This window comes from Felis catus, chromosome D1 (assembly GCF_018350175.1).
Source record: "Felis catus isolate Fca126 chromosome D1, F.catus_Fca126_mat1.0, whole genome shotgun sequence".
NCBI lineage: Eukaryota > Metazoa > Chordata > Mammalia > Carnivora > Felidae > Felis > Felis catus.
Window position 1 is genome coordinate 99,480,640 of NC_058377.1, and position 16,638 is coordinate 99,497,277.

At 51.0% G+C, this 16,638-nt stretch overlaps 1 protein-coding gene across 1 annotated transcript; it reads right to left on the minus strand.

Moving 5' to 3' along the window:
* Nucleotides 1–320: 320 nt before the first annotated feature.
* Nucleotides 321–4,470, minus strand: C1QTNF4 (C1q and TNF related 4). Its single transcript, XM_023239834.2, has 2 exons — nt 4,339–4,470; nt 321–1,437 (listed from the first exon to the last, which is right to left on the minus strand). The coding sequence occupies exon 2, from the start codon at nt 1,430–1,432 to the stop codon at nt 467–469; it is 966 nt and encodes a 321-aa protein (XP_023095602.1). The 5' UTR covers nt 1,433–1,437; nt 4,339–4,470; the 3' UTR covers nt 321–466.
* Nucleotides 4,471–16,638: the final 12,168 nt, after the last annotated feature.

A 16,638-nucleotide genomic window follows, 5' to 3' on the forward strand; every position in this document is an offset into this window, starting at 1 on the left:
TGTTTCCTTGAATCCCATCCTCCCAGAAAGTTAGCAGGGTGTGGCCCCTTGTCACAAGAAGGAACCAGCCAGACCCTAAGGATGACGTCGTAGATCAGTGGGAAGGAGTTACAAGGATTTGAAGGGGAGGCCCGCAAGGGGTCGGGTGAATAGGGTTCAGTTTAATCAAATTCCCATCTCCTCGCCCTCCCAGCGCCTGACCAAACCCTGCCTTCTGCCCTCCGACTCCCACCCCCCGGTCTGCAGTAGTCAGTGCCTTCCCATCCCACCAGCCCGAGACGACAGCGTCGCAGACAAGACAGAGCGCAGGACCCCGGGCAGACAGGCGCCGACGCAGGCCCACTTTATTGGCAGAGTCAGCCACACTGGGCGGGCCGTCATGCTCGCGCCGGCGGGGCTTTCAGGCCACGGCCCGGCTCGGCATACACGCCCCGGGCCGCCCCTGGGCTCCTCTCCCGGTCGGGGTTCAGAGCTCCGGCGGGCCGGCGGGGGCGAGGTCGGGGTACACCAGGAAGCCGGAGAAGGTGATGTACTTGCCGTGGTTGCTGTAGGCGCCGTAGCCGTCGTGGTCGTGGCTGAGCAGCCAGACGGCGTCGCCGCGCCGCAGCGCCAGCATCACGCTCTGGCTCTGCATCTCGCGGCGCCGCGACGCGCCGTCGTCGTAAATCATGGCCTGCACCTCGTCGCGATTCTTCATCAGCTTCACGGACAGCGTCTTGCGCGGCAGCTTGCCCAACGTGAAGGAGAAGAAGTAGGCGCCCGGCAGGCGGCAGCGGAACACGCCGGCCGCCGCGTCGAAGTCGCCGCCGATGTTGACGAGCTCCGTGTCGAAGGCGAGAGGCCGGTGCCGCGGCCCCGGGCCGGCGTCCGAGCCCACCAGGCTGCGCGTGCGCGCCGCCGAGAAGGCAGAGCGCGGCTCGGGGGGCGCGGGCGGCCCGCGCGCAGGCGCGTCGGCGTCGGCGTCGGCGTACACTAGGTAGCCGCTGAAGGTGGCGCCGGGGGCTCCGAGAGCGTACTGCGGGGCGCCGTGCAGCCGCAACCACACCGTGTCGCCGTAGTCGAGCTGCAGCATGGCGCTCTGGCTGGCGGCGCGCCGCGCTCCTGGCCGCCGCTGCTCGTCGAAGGCCAGCGCCTGCACCTCGTCGCGGTTGCGCACCAGCATCACCGACAGGCTCTTGTGCGGGGCCTTGCCAGCCGTGAAGGAGAAGAAGTAGGCGCCGGGCACGCGGCAGCGGAACTGGCCTGTGGCCGCGTCGAAGTCGCCGCCTATGTTCACGTACACCTTGTCGAAGGTCACCGCCATCTCCGATGTGCCCTCCAGGGGGGTGGTGCGTGCCGCCGAGAAGGCAGAGCGCAGCTCCGTCGAGCCCGGAGCCGGCTCCAGGGCCCAGCAAGCGGCAGGGCCCAGCACGCCCAGCAGGAGTAGCAGCATGGTGCCTGGGAAGGGGGGCGGGCAAAAGGGGGAGGAGGGTGGGCGGTTGTGCTGGGGGCGCCTCCAAATGCCCAGAGTTCGGAGACTGGGAGACCAGTTATCTTCATAGCCCTGCCCTTGGCCCACAACTAGGACTCGGTTTCCTACAGACTTGGACTAGATCAGCGGTTCTCAAACTTCGGCCGGCCTCAGGGTCCGGTAAAGAGCTTGTTAGAACACACATTGTTGGGCCCCCACCCCCAAATTTCCATTCACTAGGTTTCGGATGAGGCTTGAGAATTTGCATTTCTAACAAGTTCCTGGCAAGGCAGATGCCACTGGTCCAGGGACCACACTTTGGGAATAACCATTAGATTAGGCCAGTGAGTCTCCTTTATTATTATTTTTTTGTAAGCACTGAACTGAACCCCTTTCTCAAGTGAAAGCTCACACTCCTGTACCACAGGTCCAAGCAGAAATGCTTTAAGAGGCCTATAGTCCTGTCAGCTGGGTTTACCCCCTCCCCACCTTAGCAACACAGTGGATGGTCAGGGGTCTCTGAGTTTCCTTCAGCCTGGTTTGCTGCATTTTCTGTGGCTATACTATGGACCTCTGCCTGCCCCTCACTCAGGCACTAGCTCTCTGTACTGATGTCCTCCCTGGTGGCCACTGTTTCAACCCCCATCTGGGCAGGACAGGACATAGCTGCTCATTGACCCCTTTCCTGGCCTCTGACCCACTCAAGGGTCCGCTCCCACTCTGGACTCCCCAGGGGCCCTTCTTGCAGTAAAGAGGCCAGAACAGTTGGGCTTTGACATAGGTCCCTCCCCCCAAGAAAGCGGAGGAAGAGACAGTGACTCTCCTCTGGGCTTGAGGGCTGGTCACTGAGGGGAAGGGGAGAACGAGGGGCTGCTGTGAATAGAGCAACAGTTCCAGCAAGGCTTTGGCAAGATTATGAGCTCAGGAGCTTTGTTTCTCAGCAGCCGTGGAGTGAAGGACTGGACTCCGTTCCTGGCTCTACTGCTTAAATGCTGTGAAACCTAAGGCAAGTGCCTTAATTTCTCTGGGATTGGCCTTCTTTATGTAAATGGGGAGGAGACCTGCCTCACAATCTTACTGAGGATGCTCTGAGATAGCAGGTGTGAACATTGTTTGTGAAGGGCATTGTTGCCCAGGTGTGCAGATGCTTCTGTTCTCGGCCTTGAAAAAAGTACTCTGATCAAGTTCTGGACATAAGGAATTAGGGACTCAGTAACTCCTCCCTCTGGGAGCTTGTGAAGGCAACACTTAACTCCACCATGCTTCTTAGTAGGGCATAGGCTCTGGGGCTTGAATACCCAAAAGCCCTGAAGTGGAGAGGAAAGAAAGTGAGCTGGCAACAGCCTAGGATTTGGGCTTCCATGGGAGGTGCCCTGGGAGTGTGTGTAGTTTGGTGTCTCTTAGAGACCCTGGGGCTTGCTGAGAAGGGTTGCCAGGTGCAGTTGCACCCTACACAACGCCATTCACCTTAGGGTACGTGGGCACTGGAATCTAGCCCACATTCTACTTGCCCAGTGGTGCGGAGCTGCTGCACCTGGGGAAGGAAAAGTGTGCCTCTTTCTAATTTTCATAATAAAGACCCCAAGTCCCTAACCTCGCTGAACCTTCCAGAGTACATGCCTTTCTTACAAAGGCAGCCCATGGGCTAGCCAATACCCTTGATGAAGGCAGGGAAGAGGGAGGAGACCCGTCTACAGTGGTGAAGATTGCACCTCATGAGTATTCCCTTTTACAAAGTTCTTTGGACACATCTGGTCTCACAGCAACCGTGCAAGGCAGGGGGCCCTCTCCCATTTTATAGATGAGAAAGTCAAGACCCAAACAAGGGGAAGCATTTTGGCCCAAGGTTACCATGCCCACTGAGGCAACCTTGAGCCAAGGTCTTTCGGTTCCAAATTCAGTATGCTTTTCTCTCCACCATCTTTTCCTCCTAGACATATATATTTCCAGCCAACCTGTCCTTAGCCTCAGTTTCCCTTTTTGCAAAAAGAGGAGGAGAGGTAAGTGAAATGAATCTTGGGATCCAGGGCAAAGGAGAAAGAAAGCAAAAAGCAAATAAAACCAACGAGACAAGCAGAAACTCTAGCGTTTTGCCTTCTGGGACTATGGGAACATCACTACTCTTCCTGACCCTGCTCCTCCCCTAGCGGGTCCTACCCCAGGAGCACCTGCCCACCCTGCCTTCAACAATCTCCCTGCAGATTCTGGTGCACCCCACGAGGGTCAGAGGGTGTTCCTGTGTGTGTACATTACCCAGCGTCTGCCCATTTCTCACCCACCACTGCCCACTTCCCAGGTTCCCTAGGTCCCCATCCCTCTTTAAAACCCGTTCCCTGCACAGGTCAGAGGTGGGAGGGTGTCAGGTGGGCCTCAGAGCTCCAGGAAAGGAAATGGCTGATCCTGGCTCTGCCCAGGTGAGGCTCAAAATAATCATCTCAAAGAGAAAAAACTGGGACACATAGAGCTGGGGCAGACCCAGAGCCCCGGAACCGACGGGGGAGGTGCCGCGATGTCAAGCTAAGGGGATCTCAGAGCCCCGCTCCTCGCCAAACCCCACTCCCCAATGACCCCCTCCCTCAAGCCCCGCCAGAACCTCCTCCCACCTTGAAAGCCTCTCATGTTCCCCAAAAGATAAGTCCCCCTTTTACAGAAGCAATTAATCCTTTCTCCTGAAAAAATAGATCTCTCAGGAAGGGGTACCCCAGACCTCCCCCCATCCCATCCTTCCTTCATCCATCCCTTCGGAGTGAAAGCCCTTGAGCCTCTTTCATGAAAAGGCTCCCAGGTCCTCCTTTCAGCAAAAAAGGACCCGACTCCCCCCGCGCCTTCGCCCACCCCCGCTTCCATACGGGAGAAACCTCGGCTCCCCGCCCGGGAGCTGCCCTCACCTGGCTGGGGGCGGCGTTCGGGTCGGGTTCGCTCCGAGCCCGCGATCCGGCTCCGGGCTCCGGGCGGGCGCCGGGGCTGCGCACTGACCGCCCGCGCTGCGGCGGGGCCGGGCCTGGCGGGGGCGGCGGCGGCGGGGGCGGCGGCGGCGGCGGCTGCGGGGCGCTGGGACCCCGGGACCCCGGAACCCCGGGGCGGGCGCGGGGCAGCGAGGCGCTAGGGAAAGAGGACGGCTGAAGAGCGAACCGAGCAGACCGCCGGGAGGAGTGGCAGGGGAGCGGCGGGAAGGGGGAGAGGGGAGGAGAAGGGAGAGGGAGGGGCGCGCCGAGGAAGGGGGGCCGCGCAGGGCCTAGGGGCACCGCACGGAGGAGGCCCCTGCGCAGGCTGCGCAGAGCCCTGGGCTCTTCCTCATCCGTGACCTCCCTGGAGCTTCACCCTCTGGCTCCACAGAACACGCATCATCAACCCAAGTTAGCAGATGGGGAAACTGAGGCCTGAGGCAGAGGCCAAACTGGGGGTGGCCCAGGGCACTCTTCAGGCGAGCCTCCTCCCTGGTTTGAGGAGAGGGGACTGCAGCAGGACACCGACTAGACAAGCCCCTGGGCTGCAAGGACAGTAGAAGGTGAGATTTGGGCTGGGACAGATGTCCAGACTGAGTGACACTGGAGGAGGGGGGTCTGAGGAAGAGCAGGATAAAATGGGTCAATGTCACCAGTAAAGAAAGAGCTTAAAGTGACCTCGTTTTTCTTCCTTACCTCCGAATCTCAAAATTCCCATTGCTGCTTAGGAAGGAAGGAGGAAGACCAAGCCCCCAGACACCAAAGGGTCAGCCTGGACCCCCTGGGGAGGGGATGCAAAGGAAGGGATCCTTGGGGCAGAACTGGGTTTTGGCTGAGCGGGCTGCTTCCAGGGCGCCTGCAAGAAGGGAGAAGGTTGAGAAAGGCACTGGGAGGGCTCAAAAGGGCCTGTCCGCAGAGGGCCGGCCTGCCTAGCTGGGGCCAGCGTCGCAGAATCTAGTGGGACATCAGGGCTGGGAGCAGGTGTCTTCCCGCACCTCAGCACTGATCAGAGGCCCCCAAAGTCCTCCGCTCTGGGCTTTGATCCCTGCAGCCCTCTTGGACCCCCTCATCGGCGCTGCTGATCTCCACAACAGCTGTGGAGCTGTCCCCCACCCGGCACTCAGTAGGTGTTGACTGAGTGGATGGCTTTAGAAGAGGCTGCATTCTCAGCTGCCGGGAGCGGATGCCCTCCACCTGCACCTGGTTGACACAGAAGGCCTGTGCTCTAGTCCCTGCTCTGCCACAGACCCTGTGTGTGGACCCAGAGAAGCCTAGTGCCCTGTGAGCCCTCTGTCCTCTGGACCTTTCCTTCTGGAACTCTCAAAACTTGTGTGACCCCAGTTAGTCTGATGCAGGTTAGTCCTCACGAAGGCATTGATAATGATAATGGGCTTATTAAGTTTTCGTCAGGGTGTTAGGTGAATGATGAATGAATACGTGCCTCAATGGAAAGAAATGAATGGAGACATTTTGGACGGAGCCCTGGGGGTATTTGGGGCCTGGGGTAAAGCACCTGTCTAGTCCCCATTAGATCATGACTGTCCCCTTCACCAGTTTGAAAAGCTTGGGTCACAGGCCTATGGGAGGGCATGAGGCAGGGTGAGTTAACATCCCCCAGGGAACCCTAAACCAAGCAGGGTCCAGGGGATAAATACTCCAGGTTTCAATCCCTCAATAGGACAATTCCCAATTGCCAGACATGTTCCAGTCTCAGAGAGACTCTAGCATGAAATTGAAGTTGCCCATGTGAAAAACCTACTCATCTCTGTATGTTTTATTTCCTTTCCTCCCTTCCTTGTCTCACTGCCCCACTCCTTCACCCTGCTTCTTGGGATCACCTTTTGAACTACTTGCACCCAAATCTTTGTCTCAAGGTGTGTTTTGGGGGGAACCCAAACTAAGACAATGAACAATAACTGGGTCTTAAACTGTGGTAAGTGCTTTTTCACATCCATTACTTTAATTTTCTTAACATCTCCTGAAGTACATACCATTTACAAATGAGGAATGAAGAGGTTATACGTGGGGGCAGGATTTAAATCCAGGTCTGTTTAGCTCTAAGACCAGGTCCTTAACTAGTATGTTCAGCAGCCTCCCTAATTCTCTGATCCTCTTTGGGTCTTACATTGTCATCTGTAAAACAAGGGATGGGCTCTTGAGTTTGAAGGGAGACAAGGTACTCAGTTTCTTCTGAAGCTAGGCATGGTCGAGGAGGTGTAATCAGAAGCTGTTGGGATGGACTCAGAAGCTTGAAAGGGATGGACTCAGCTCAGAGATCCTTTATTTTGCCCTCCCTTTTCTCTTCCCCCTTTTTGGAATGTATACACGAAGGCTGGAGCCCCAGTTGCCATCTTGGGCCAGGAGACACAATGAAGTGTTCTAAGGTGCAGTCTTAGGTAGGTGCTCAGGAAGAAGCTGAGATGAAAAACACCTAGAGACCCTACTCTCTAGGAGCTAATCATTTAGTGGGAGCGGCTGGATGTGGATTGAAAGAATCATAGTGGGTGAAAAGAGATCAGCTCCAAGAGGGAGCTACAAAGTGCTACAAGAGCTCAGGGAGGGAGAAACTCCACTGGAGGATTAAGGAAGATGTCCCAGAGGAGGCTCTCTCTCTTTCTCTTTCTTTTCTTTTTTCTTTTCTTTCTTTCCTCTCTCTCTCTCCCTCTTTTTAAAAATTTTAAGTAAGCTCTACACCCAAAATGGAGCTTGAACTCAGAACCCTGAGATCAAGAGTCACATGCTTCACCAACTGAGCCAGCCAGGTGCCCTATAAAGAAGGCGATTTCTTTTTCTTTCTTCTTTCTTTCTTTCTTTCTTTCTTTCTTTCTTCTTTCTTTCTTTTTCTTTCTTTCTTCTTTCTTTCTTTCGTATTTGAGAGAGAGAGAGCACAAGCAGGGGAGGGGCAGAGAGAGAGGAAGAGAGAGAGAATCCCAAGCTGTCAGTGAGGAGCCCGATGCAGGGCTCAAAGGAACTCACAAACCATGAGATCATGACCTGAGTGGAAATCAAGGCTGCTGAGCCACCTAGGCGCCCTGAGAAGGCGATTTCTAGATAATGGCAAGGATTTGACAGTGAGATGGAAGAGTGAGGGGTGGAATCCAATCAAAGGTAAGAATAGGAACAAAGGTGTGGAGGTGACATAGACAGGGCTTGGGGAGGAGACCTCGCATGGCTCAGCTCAGGAGGGAAGGGGTTGTGAGTGGAAGCTATGGCAGGTGAGCTGTGTGGGCTTAAATGCCGAGCTAAGGAGCTCGGGCTGTCCTGCAGCAGAGGGGACAGTACTCAGAGCCGTAAAGATTACTCTGGCTGAAAGACAGGAGACCGAACCAGGGAGACCTGCAAGAAAACACTCCAAGTGTGCAGATGAATCTAAACTATACGGGGCTAGTCAGAAAGGAAAAGCAAGGGAGGACACGGATGGGAGAGAGAGACTCAGCGACAGAGAGAGAGCACCCGCACCAGCTCACAATTTAATTAGCTTCCTGGTTTGCCGGTGGATTACAGGGGAATTAGCAGAGCTCAGAGTCTAGGGACCTTGCTGGGAGTTGAGGGGAAGTTAATGAGAAAGACAACAACACACCCCAGGGAGAAATGATAGAGGAGGAATTGTTAGCCCCGCTGAGAAGCCGGCGGGAGAAACAGATGTCAGGGCGCAGAGTCTCCGCCCTGTTCAGAGATTTCAACCCACTAGGGGGATAGAACTTAGCGCTCCTGGGTAGGGCTTCAGCTCCAAAGCCCAGGGTTCCAGGAGTTCCCGAATGCCTGGGAAATGAGCCCAGCCGGGGAGAGCTGGGACTGGCTGTGAGGATCAGGTTCCCAACTCTGCCTTGGCCTTTTCCCAGAGGGGGAACTGAACCCCCAGCCTCCTTTTGCAGATAGACAGGTTGAGGCCCTGGATGGGGAGGTGACCCGCTCCTGGCCGGATGTGACAATGGCATTTCCCAAAGACAGCTGTGACAATATCCCCCCCCCCCCATGCTCTTTTCATACTGTGACCTTGCCACTCCCAAGAGGAGGACTTGGGTTGGTCATAAAGGGTGGTGCTGCCTCTGCCTGGTGGTGAGGCTCTATCTTGAAACTATCATGATGTGAGAAAGCCCAGGCTCCATGGAAAGGCCACATGTAGATGTGGTGGCCAACAGCCCCCTTCAGGACCACCTCCCAGATTTGCAAGGTCCAGAGCAAAATAAAAATGCTGGGCCTCTTGTTCAAAAATTGAGAATTTATTTTTTCGGGGGGGGGGGTATCTGGGTGGCTAAGTCGGTTGAGCATCTAACTTCGGCTCAGGTCACATCTCACAGTTCGTGAGTTCAAGCCCTGGGTTGGGCTCTGCGCTGACAGCTCAGAGCCTGGAGCCGGCTTCAGATTCTGTGTCTCCCTCGCTCTCTGCCCCTCCCCCATGCGCTCTCTCTCTCTCAAAAAATGAATAAACATTAAAAAAAATTATTTTTTTAAGCTTATTTACTTAGAGAGAGAGTGAGCATGGAGGAGGGGCAGAGAGAGAGGGAAAGAGGGTGGGGGGTGGGGGGGGTGGAGGGAGAGAATCCCAAGCAGGCTCCTCACTGTCAGTGTGGAGCCCGACTTGGGGCTTTAATTCAGGAACTGTGAGATCATGACCTGAGCCAAAATCAAGAGTGAGACACTTAATTGACTGAGCCACCCAGGTGCCCCCCCCCCCAAATTAAGAATTTAAATGGTGACAATAGAGCATTCAACCAGGCATTGAGCCCTTGGAAGGCTGCATCCCAAGAAGCTGGCCCTGACCCTAGCGGGGGTTCCAGCATCGCCTGCTCACGGTCTGAGGGAGCCTTCAAGACGACTCTGTGCCCAGCCACCCTGACTGCAACTATGTGCCAGGCTGACAGGGGGTAGAAAGGATTGTTTGGAGCTGTAACTTTTGGGTTACTGTAGCAGCAGATAGAATACTGGGGGCTGAAACTGGGATGAAGACGTGGGACAGTTCTCCCCAAACCCAGGCTCATTCTCTGAGCTGCTGTCGCGAGTTCTCTTTGGTCCATGTTGATAGAGAAAACCGGAGGTACAAATAACTCCCGACCGTTGGAGACCCAAATCCCGACGTTTGGCCATGGAGCGCTGTATGTTGACATTGTGACACATCCTTGGGGGTGAATGTCAGCTTTTCAATCGGAAAAGGCTGGGACAAGACCCACTCTTCCATGAGCTAAAACAGTGGTGGCAGTGGCCTTGGCAGGAGACAACAGTTAGGTCTCCATGACTCGAAGGAGCCTCAGGGAGCAACAGGTGCTGGGAAGGAGAGGAGGCAGAGAAGGAAAGGAAAGGTATGTCCTGCCAAGGTGGGGAAGGGAGAGTATCCCTGTGGCCCCATGGCATGTCGATCCCTGTTTCTGACAATAGTGTCCTTTGAGGACAGGCATTGCATTCTGATTCTGACTGGGGGGGGGGGGGTGCGCGCGCGCGCATGCATGTTTAGTGGAGGCAGCGGTGCGGGTGGGGTTTGAATCACTTTGCTTGTGTCTTCCAGTGCAGTGGCAGCCAGTGGGCGGTCAGGAGGGTTTGGGTGATTGCCGGGGAGAGCTGGGGACATGAACATTGCCCACAGCCCAGCTGAGTGACAGTTGGAGGAGGAGGGAAGGGGCAGGGAGAGACATGAGTGACACAGAGCAATTTATCATTGCCACCTGTTTTTTAAAGAGTAGCCAGAGTAAAAAAACACCGATAAAGTGCAGTGGGAGCACTAGGAAAACAAACTAATTCCAAGTGGAGGGATTCAGCAAGAGATAATGAATGAAGTGGCACCTAAAGAAGTCATGAAGTCTGCACTAGACCTTGACGGGTCACAAGAGATGGGAAAAGCATCCTGGAGAAAGGACAGGGAGCAGGGGAATCCCCCAGGAGGCGATACAGTTATGGTAAAGAGCAGTGACTGGCATTGGACGGCTTGGGTTTGAATCCCAGCTCCGTCACTAATGGTGTGACCTCAAGTTCCCCCACTTGTGAGATTTGGACAAGAAAAGTATCTGTACCTCATTGTCTTGTCGATGGCATTGAAGGACATACTCAATGTAAAGTACATATGAGTATTACATACTCAGTGTAAATACATTCAGCACAGAGCCCGGCCTGTTGTAAGCACTCAGTATGTGCTATCACTACTGCCTGGCGTGTTTGAAAAATGAAGAATAATCTTGGTGTGGCTTGTAGTACGGACTCCAGGGATGTTGCCAGGAGGCAGGTCCAGAAAAATGGGTTTTGAGTTTGATCATGAAGGATTTTAAGTGCCAGGCTAAGCTGTCTAGACTTTATTCTGGTAGCCAGTGGATCTCAATCCTGTCTGACCTCATTTCTTTTATTGCAAGTATTTTGTAATGCCTCCTTTCCTACGTTGAAATGAAATTCATAGAGAATGAAGTCTATTGGCACATAATTTCAAAAAAATCAAGATAACGCTCCAAGTGTGATATAAAGGAGAAAAAACAATTTTAATAAAATGTTTTTCAATACGCAAATACTTTCACATTGCCACACTAGAATAAATACCAAATAGATGGACGTTCATACTTCTGGCATAGAATCTTCCGTAGAATCACCACGAATGCAACAACTACAAACACAGGTGGATACAAAGGTGTGCTGTCCAGAGCCCCCAGTACCATCATTATGTCTAAAACAGTGAATGATTCTTGGCGAAACTTCAGACAAAACAAATTACAACCCTTCCTCAATTTACAGGGAAGTTATATTCCTGGAAAATCCAGTGTACATTAAAGTTATGCAAAAAGCTTGTTTTGTATGTAAAAACAGTGTGTGTGTGTGTGTGTGTGTGTGTGTGTGTGTGTGTGTGTGTGTGTTGTAAGGAATGAGAGCTCATGTTTCACTTTATCAACTGTCCTAAACATGATAGGACGTCTACCATTCCTGGCTACTGCTCACTAGATGCCAGGAGTGTCCCTCAATCATTGTGACAACCAAAAATGCCCTCCTACATTTCCTAACCACCCTCACCTCCTGCTTTGGGCAATATGGGATTAGGAGGGGGCATGCTCTCTCCTCTTGGATTTATGTAACCTTTTGTGAGAAGACGATGCTTAGAGCTACTGCCACCATCTCACAACCATGTGGGGGAAAGTGTGGGACAAAAGCTAATAAACTGGGGATGACAGAATGGACAGAGATGTCAAGTATCATGGCACTTGATGATATCACCGAGCCACTGACTTAACACATTCTGGATTTACTCTATCTATGGACCTCTCCTTATGGGAGAGGATAAATCCACTTTTTGGTTGAGCCATTGTGAGTTGAATCCTCTGTTTCTTTCTTTTTTTTTTAAATGTGTATTTATTTTTCAGACAGAGAGGGCACAAGTGGGGGAGGGGAAGAAAGAGACAGAGACAGAGGATTCGAAGAGGTGGGCTCTGTGCTGACAGCAGAGAGCCCGATGTGGGGCTCAAACTCATGAACTGTGAGATCGTGACCTGAGCCGAAGTGGGACACTTGACCGACTGAGCCACCCAAGTGTGCTGAATCCTGTTTCTTGCAGCTAAAAGTATTCTAGCCTTTACAAGTTATTTCCCCCTCTCTGGGTCTTCTTCACAGTCTAGGGCCTGTGAGTCTCTGAAGGGAAAATAAGAGGGTGTGGGGACTAGAATGAAGGGGTTGGGAAGGAGCTGGAAGAGTCTACCTCTTGCACCGGTTATCTGGGAGGAGAGTGAAGGAGGAGTGGATTCAGTCTGGGTAAGATGATGAGTGGCTCCACGTCGGGCATTTAGATCACACAAGATTTTGTGGATGGAAAATTAGACTTACATGGTATCATCAGTTCGGTAAAAATACAATTACGTAGGAAAAGATCAGATGAATAGACACCAAAATATTTAGTTATTTATGGTAGGCTCAGCGATGTTTCTTTTCTCCGTATATTTTTTTCCATGTCCCAAACTTTTTACAATATTTATTGATTTCATTTGAAATGTAATTTAAAATATCAATAAACTACAATTTCTCTCACATGTATCAAAAGATGTAGATCAGTGGAATGGAATGTAAAATCCAGTATTAGATTCAAATACATACTGGAATTAGAATATTATAGAAGTGGGATTTTAAGTTTGTTTGTTTGTTTGTTTATTTTTTAATAGTCTCTACACCCAATGTGGGGCTTGAACTCACAACCCCAAGATCAAGAGTCACATGCTTTTCTGACCGAGCCAACCAGGCGCCCCTAAAAGTGGGATTTTAAGTCAGAGAAGAAAAGACACACAATCAATAAATTGTATGTGAACAATGTGTAGCCATTTGGAAAAAAGATAAGTTGGATCCATACATCACGTCTTATACCAAAACAAGTAACAAATGGATCACATATTCAAATGTAAAAATGAAACCAAAAACGGACTGACTGAAAGAAATCAAGTGATAACTTTTTTAAATTTCAGAGTGAAGAACTTCTTTTTAAATAATTTTTTAAAAATGCTTACTTATTTTTGAGAGAGAGAGAGAGTACAAGCTGGGGAGGGGCAGAGAGAGAGGGGGACAGAGGATCTGAAGCAGGCTCTGTGCTGACAGCACAGAGCTTGATGTGGGGCTCGAACTCACTAACAGTGAGATCACGACCTAAGCTGAAGCCGGAGGCTCAACCGACTGAGTCACCCACGTGCCCCCAGAGTGAAGAACTTTGAAGTATGACACAAAATCCAGAAGTCATAAAAAATATTAATGGATCCATTTTCCTACAGCTCAGAAGAGAAACATATTTACATGGCAAAAGTGCCAGAAACAAAATCAAAAGACAAACTATAAGAAGGAAGACACATTTGTAACTCATATCACAAAGAGCAAATGTCTTTAGTATATAAAGAGTTCTGAGAAAAAGACAACTCAGTGGAAAAGTGGTAAAAAATATAGTAAATAAAAAAGAAACTACAAGTAACTATTAGAATCAAAAAATCACAGTAAGATGCCACTATTTTTTCGACCCTCTCAGGTTGTCAAAGAACAGCAAGGTTTATAACACAACTATTGGTCTGGAGGTGGAAAAACACATTCATACACTGCTAGTGGGAGCTTCAACTGGAACAGTTCTGGGCAACTGGACAATACCTACAAAATTTAAAAGTATACGTGCTCTTTGACTCAGTGGTTCCACTTCTCGAAAGCTGTTTCTCGGATACTTGCCCGCACGTTTGCAATGACACGTTCTTCACTGTAGTATTGTTTGTAATTGCAGAGTTACTGGAAATAACATACATGTCCCGCAACAGAGGACCCACTGAATAAATTCTGATATATCTCTACGCAATAGAATACTATGCGCCCTTTACAGAAGAATGACGAATCATTTCATATATGGGATGTAAAACAGTGTCTAAGATTTACTGTTAAGAAAAAAAAACCAACAAAAAACAAAGTGGACAGTATACAGTATGCGATCACTTAGGTGAAAAAAAAAAAAAGGATGCATTTGCATCGACTACCTCTCAAGGGATCTACTATAAACCATTAACAGGAGGCGGAGTCCTCCTGGGGAGGGAGGCATGGTTATAAGGAGGGAGAGTTACTTTTCAGTCTCATCCTTTTGCACCTAAAATAAGAAGGGGTGGGGAGAAACCACTGTCTGTTCTGGTAGCTACTCCATTCCTACTGGTTTCTGTTCCAACAGACATTGGCTGGAAGCCCTCGGCCTTTTCCACGGGCACCAGCGTCAAGTCAAAATTCCTTCACTCTGTGCTTGTGCAGCCGATTAAAAACTAAAAGAAAATCTAAATGCAGGTCTTTCCAAGACTGGAAAATGCTACGCTGCTGGCTTTGAGGATGGATGAAGAAGCCACAAGCCAAGGAACACAGCAGCCTTGAGAAGCTTGGCACGGCGGTGGCATAATACGGCCCTAGAGCCTCCAGGGGAAATGCAGCCTTGCCGACCCCTCCATCTGAACCCCGTAAGACCCATCTCCAGACTTGTGGCCTGCAGAACTAGAAGACAATACAGCTGTACTGTTTTAAGCTAAAATAAATAGATGAAAGAAACGCAAGTGTTTCCACTGCTTGTTAATTCATCCCGTTAGTTCCAGCCCCCCCTTTTCAAGATATTTTAGAATCTTGATTCTGACATCCAAATGTTAACTTTCCCTCCCAATAGCAGTGCCATCTGCTAATATGGTGAGTGTAGCAGGCACGGAAAACTACCGAGCTGACCAAATGCACAGTCAGAAGCAGGGAACTCTAAGATTTCTCCCCAGATGTGCATCAAGCGAGTAACCAACTGGGGGGAAAGGGAGGGGACAGTGATTAACGGGCTATAAATTCCCCTGACTGGGCCATCTCTGAGACCACGGTTTCCCTAGCTGTCTCCTCAATCGGGAAACATCTGATGTCTAACTGGAAACAAGGCACACCACATACAGGGAATTTTCCTAGTGGCCATCCAAATAAATAATAGATTATTGTTGGTGTTGTCATCTACCGTATCTTGCTCTTAGCGAAGGCACCAATTCTTTTTCTAGGTGTTCCCAAGCCCACAGTTTAATATTACATTCTAGAAAAAATCCGGGGGGAATTCACCTCAAATATACCCACCTCGAGTTTCCAGAATCTACCTTTTCCTCTTTTCTCAATGTCAGGACATCTGCAACCTCAGGCACTGTGGCCTCCTTCTTTTTCTCCCCCCGCGTTCTGACCTCCCTTGGCAAGGGTTCCAGGATCTTATCTGCACAGGCTTTTCAATGCTCTGGGACTTGCAGCTCATTTTAAATGGCGAGGTGCTTAGGTTTTCTCTTACTACCTTCTCTTCTATTTGGAGTTTTGATGTCCTTTAAATTATATTTTGCTTTACTCGACCCAATTTAGTAATGCTTTTCCCCAGGGGAGAATGAAGCAAATCGGGGCTGAGTGTTTTGCTTTCTGACTGCTAACCTGACACCTTCAGCCCCAAGTGGAACCCTATGTAATAAATTCTCTCTTTATTCCTCTCGGTCTGAACATAACCAAAGGCATCTTTTATTGTCTGCACCTTTGCCAAGTCTCAATTTGTCCAGGAATTCCCTTCCTTCCTTCCATCTCTTACACCCTCGCTTTTTTTTTTTTTAATGTTTTTATTTATTTTTGAAGGGGAGAGAGAGAGAGAGAGAGAGAGAGAGAGAGAGAGAGCCAGAGAGCATGAGTGGGGTAGGGGCAGAGAGAGAGGGAGACCCAGAATCGGAAACAGGCTCCAAGCTGTCAGCACAGAGCCTGATGCGGGGCTCAAACTCACAGACCACGAGATCATGACCTGAGCCAAAGTTGGACGCTTAACCGACTGAGCCACCCAGGCGCCCCTTACACCCTCCCTTTTGATGTTTGGGTCTGTCAGAGAGCTTTCTATAGAGGCAAGTCGGTCTCCTCAGCTCACCGCCTTTTACTGCGCAAGGATGTCCGCAGAGGGCTCGTCCTAATTTTCCATTTTAGAGCCTTTTATCCCTCTCATGCCACATGCCCACTGAAGTCTCTAAACGTGGGATCGTAACTTTTCTCCAACCTCTCCAACTGATTTTCTAAGACGATTCATCCATCCATTCCATGCCCTACGCTGCCCTTCCTTCTCCAACCAACTTTCTCCTGTGGTCCCTGGGACACCAGCTGCACCAGGCAATTCATTCCCTTGGTCGGAAAAGTGAGCACGGGGGGCGCTCATCTGTCAGTCTCACTCAAAGGCTCCTTGTGACTGGTCTCCCCCAGGTTGGCAGTGAGCTGCAGTGCCAACTGCACAGGATCTGGAGTCAAACGTATCTGGGTCTAAATTCTAGCGCAGTTCCTTACTAGCAAGTTCAAAACTGAGCTCCACTTTTTCACGCCTGAACCAATGATATTCTCTGGCTGACGGGGTGACTGAAATAATCTGTGTACATCCCGGTGCACAGCTTTCACATCTACCCCTGTGCTCATCTCAGGTTCAGGCGTTTTCAGAGGTGCATACACGCCCTTGGTGGACTGTTTCCCTTTCTATTTCAAACTGTTTCCTTTGGTCAGGCTGTGGTGTCTTTACTTGGAGAACCTTCCTTGGATGCGCCATGCTCCTCGAGCTCAAAGGACATAGTTCCAGTGGGGGTGGACCCTGGATCCTGACCCCTGCAGGCTGGGCCTGTGACCCAGGTCTGGCCAGGAGAGTGGCGGAGTACTCCAGACAGACTGAGTGGTTTACAGATTGACCTGTGTTTTGAGCCAAAGTCCTGCAGGGGATTTTTACTGGGGCTTCCCTAGAAGATGTTTGCTTGTTCTCTGGAACTACGA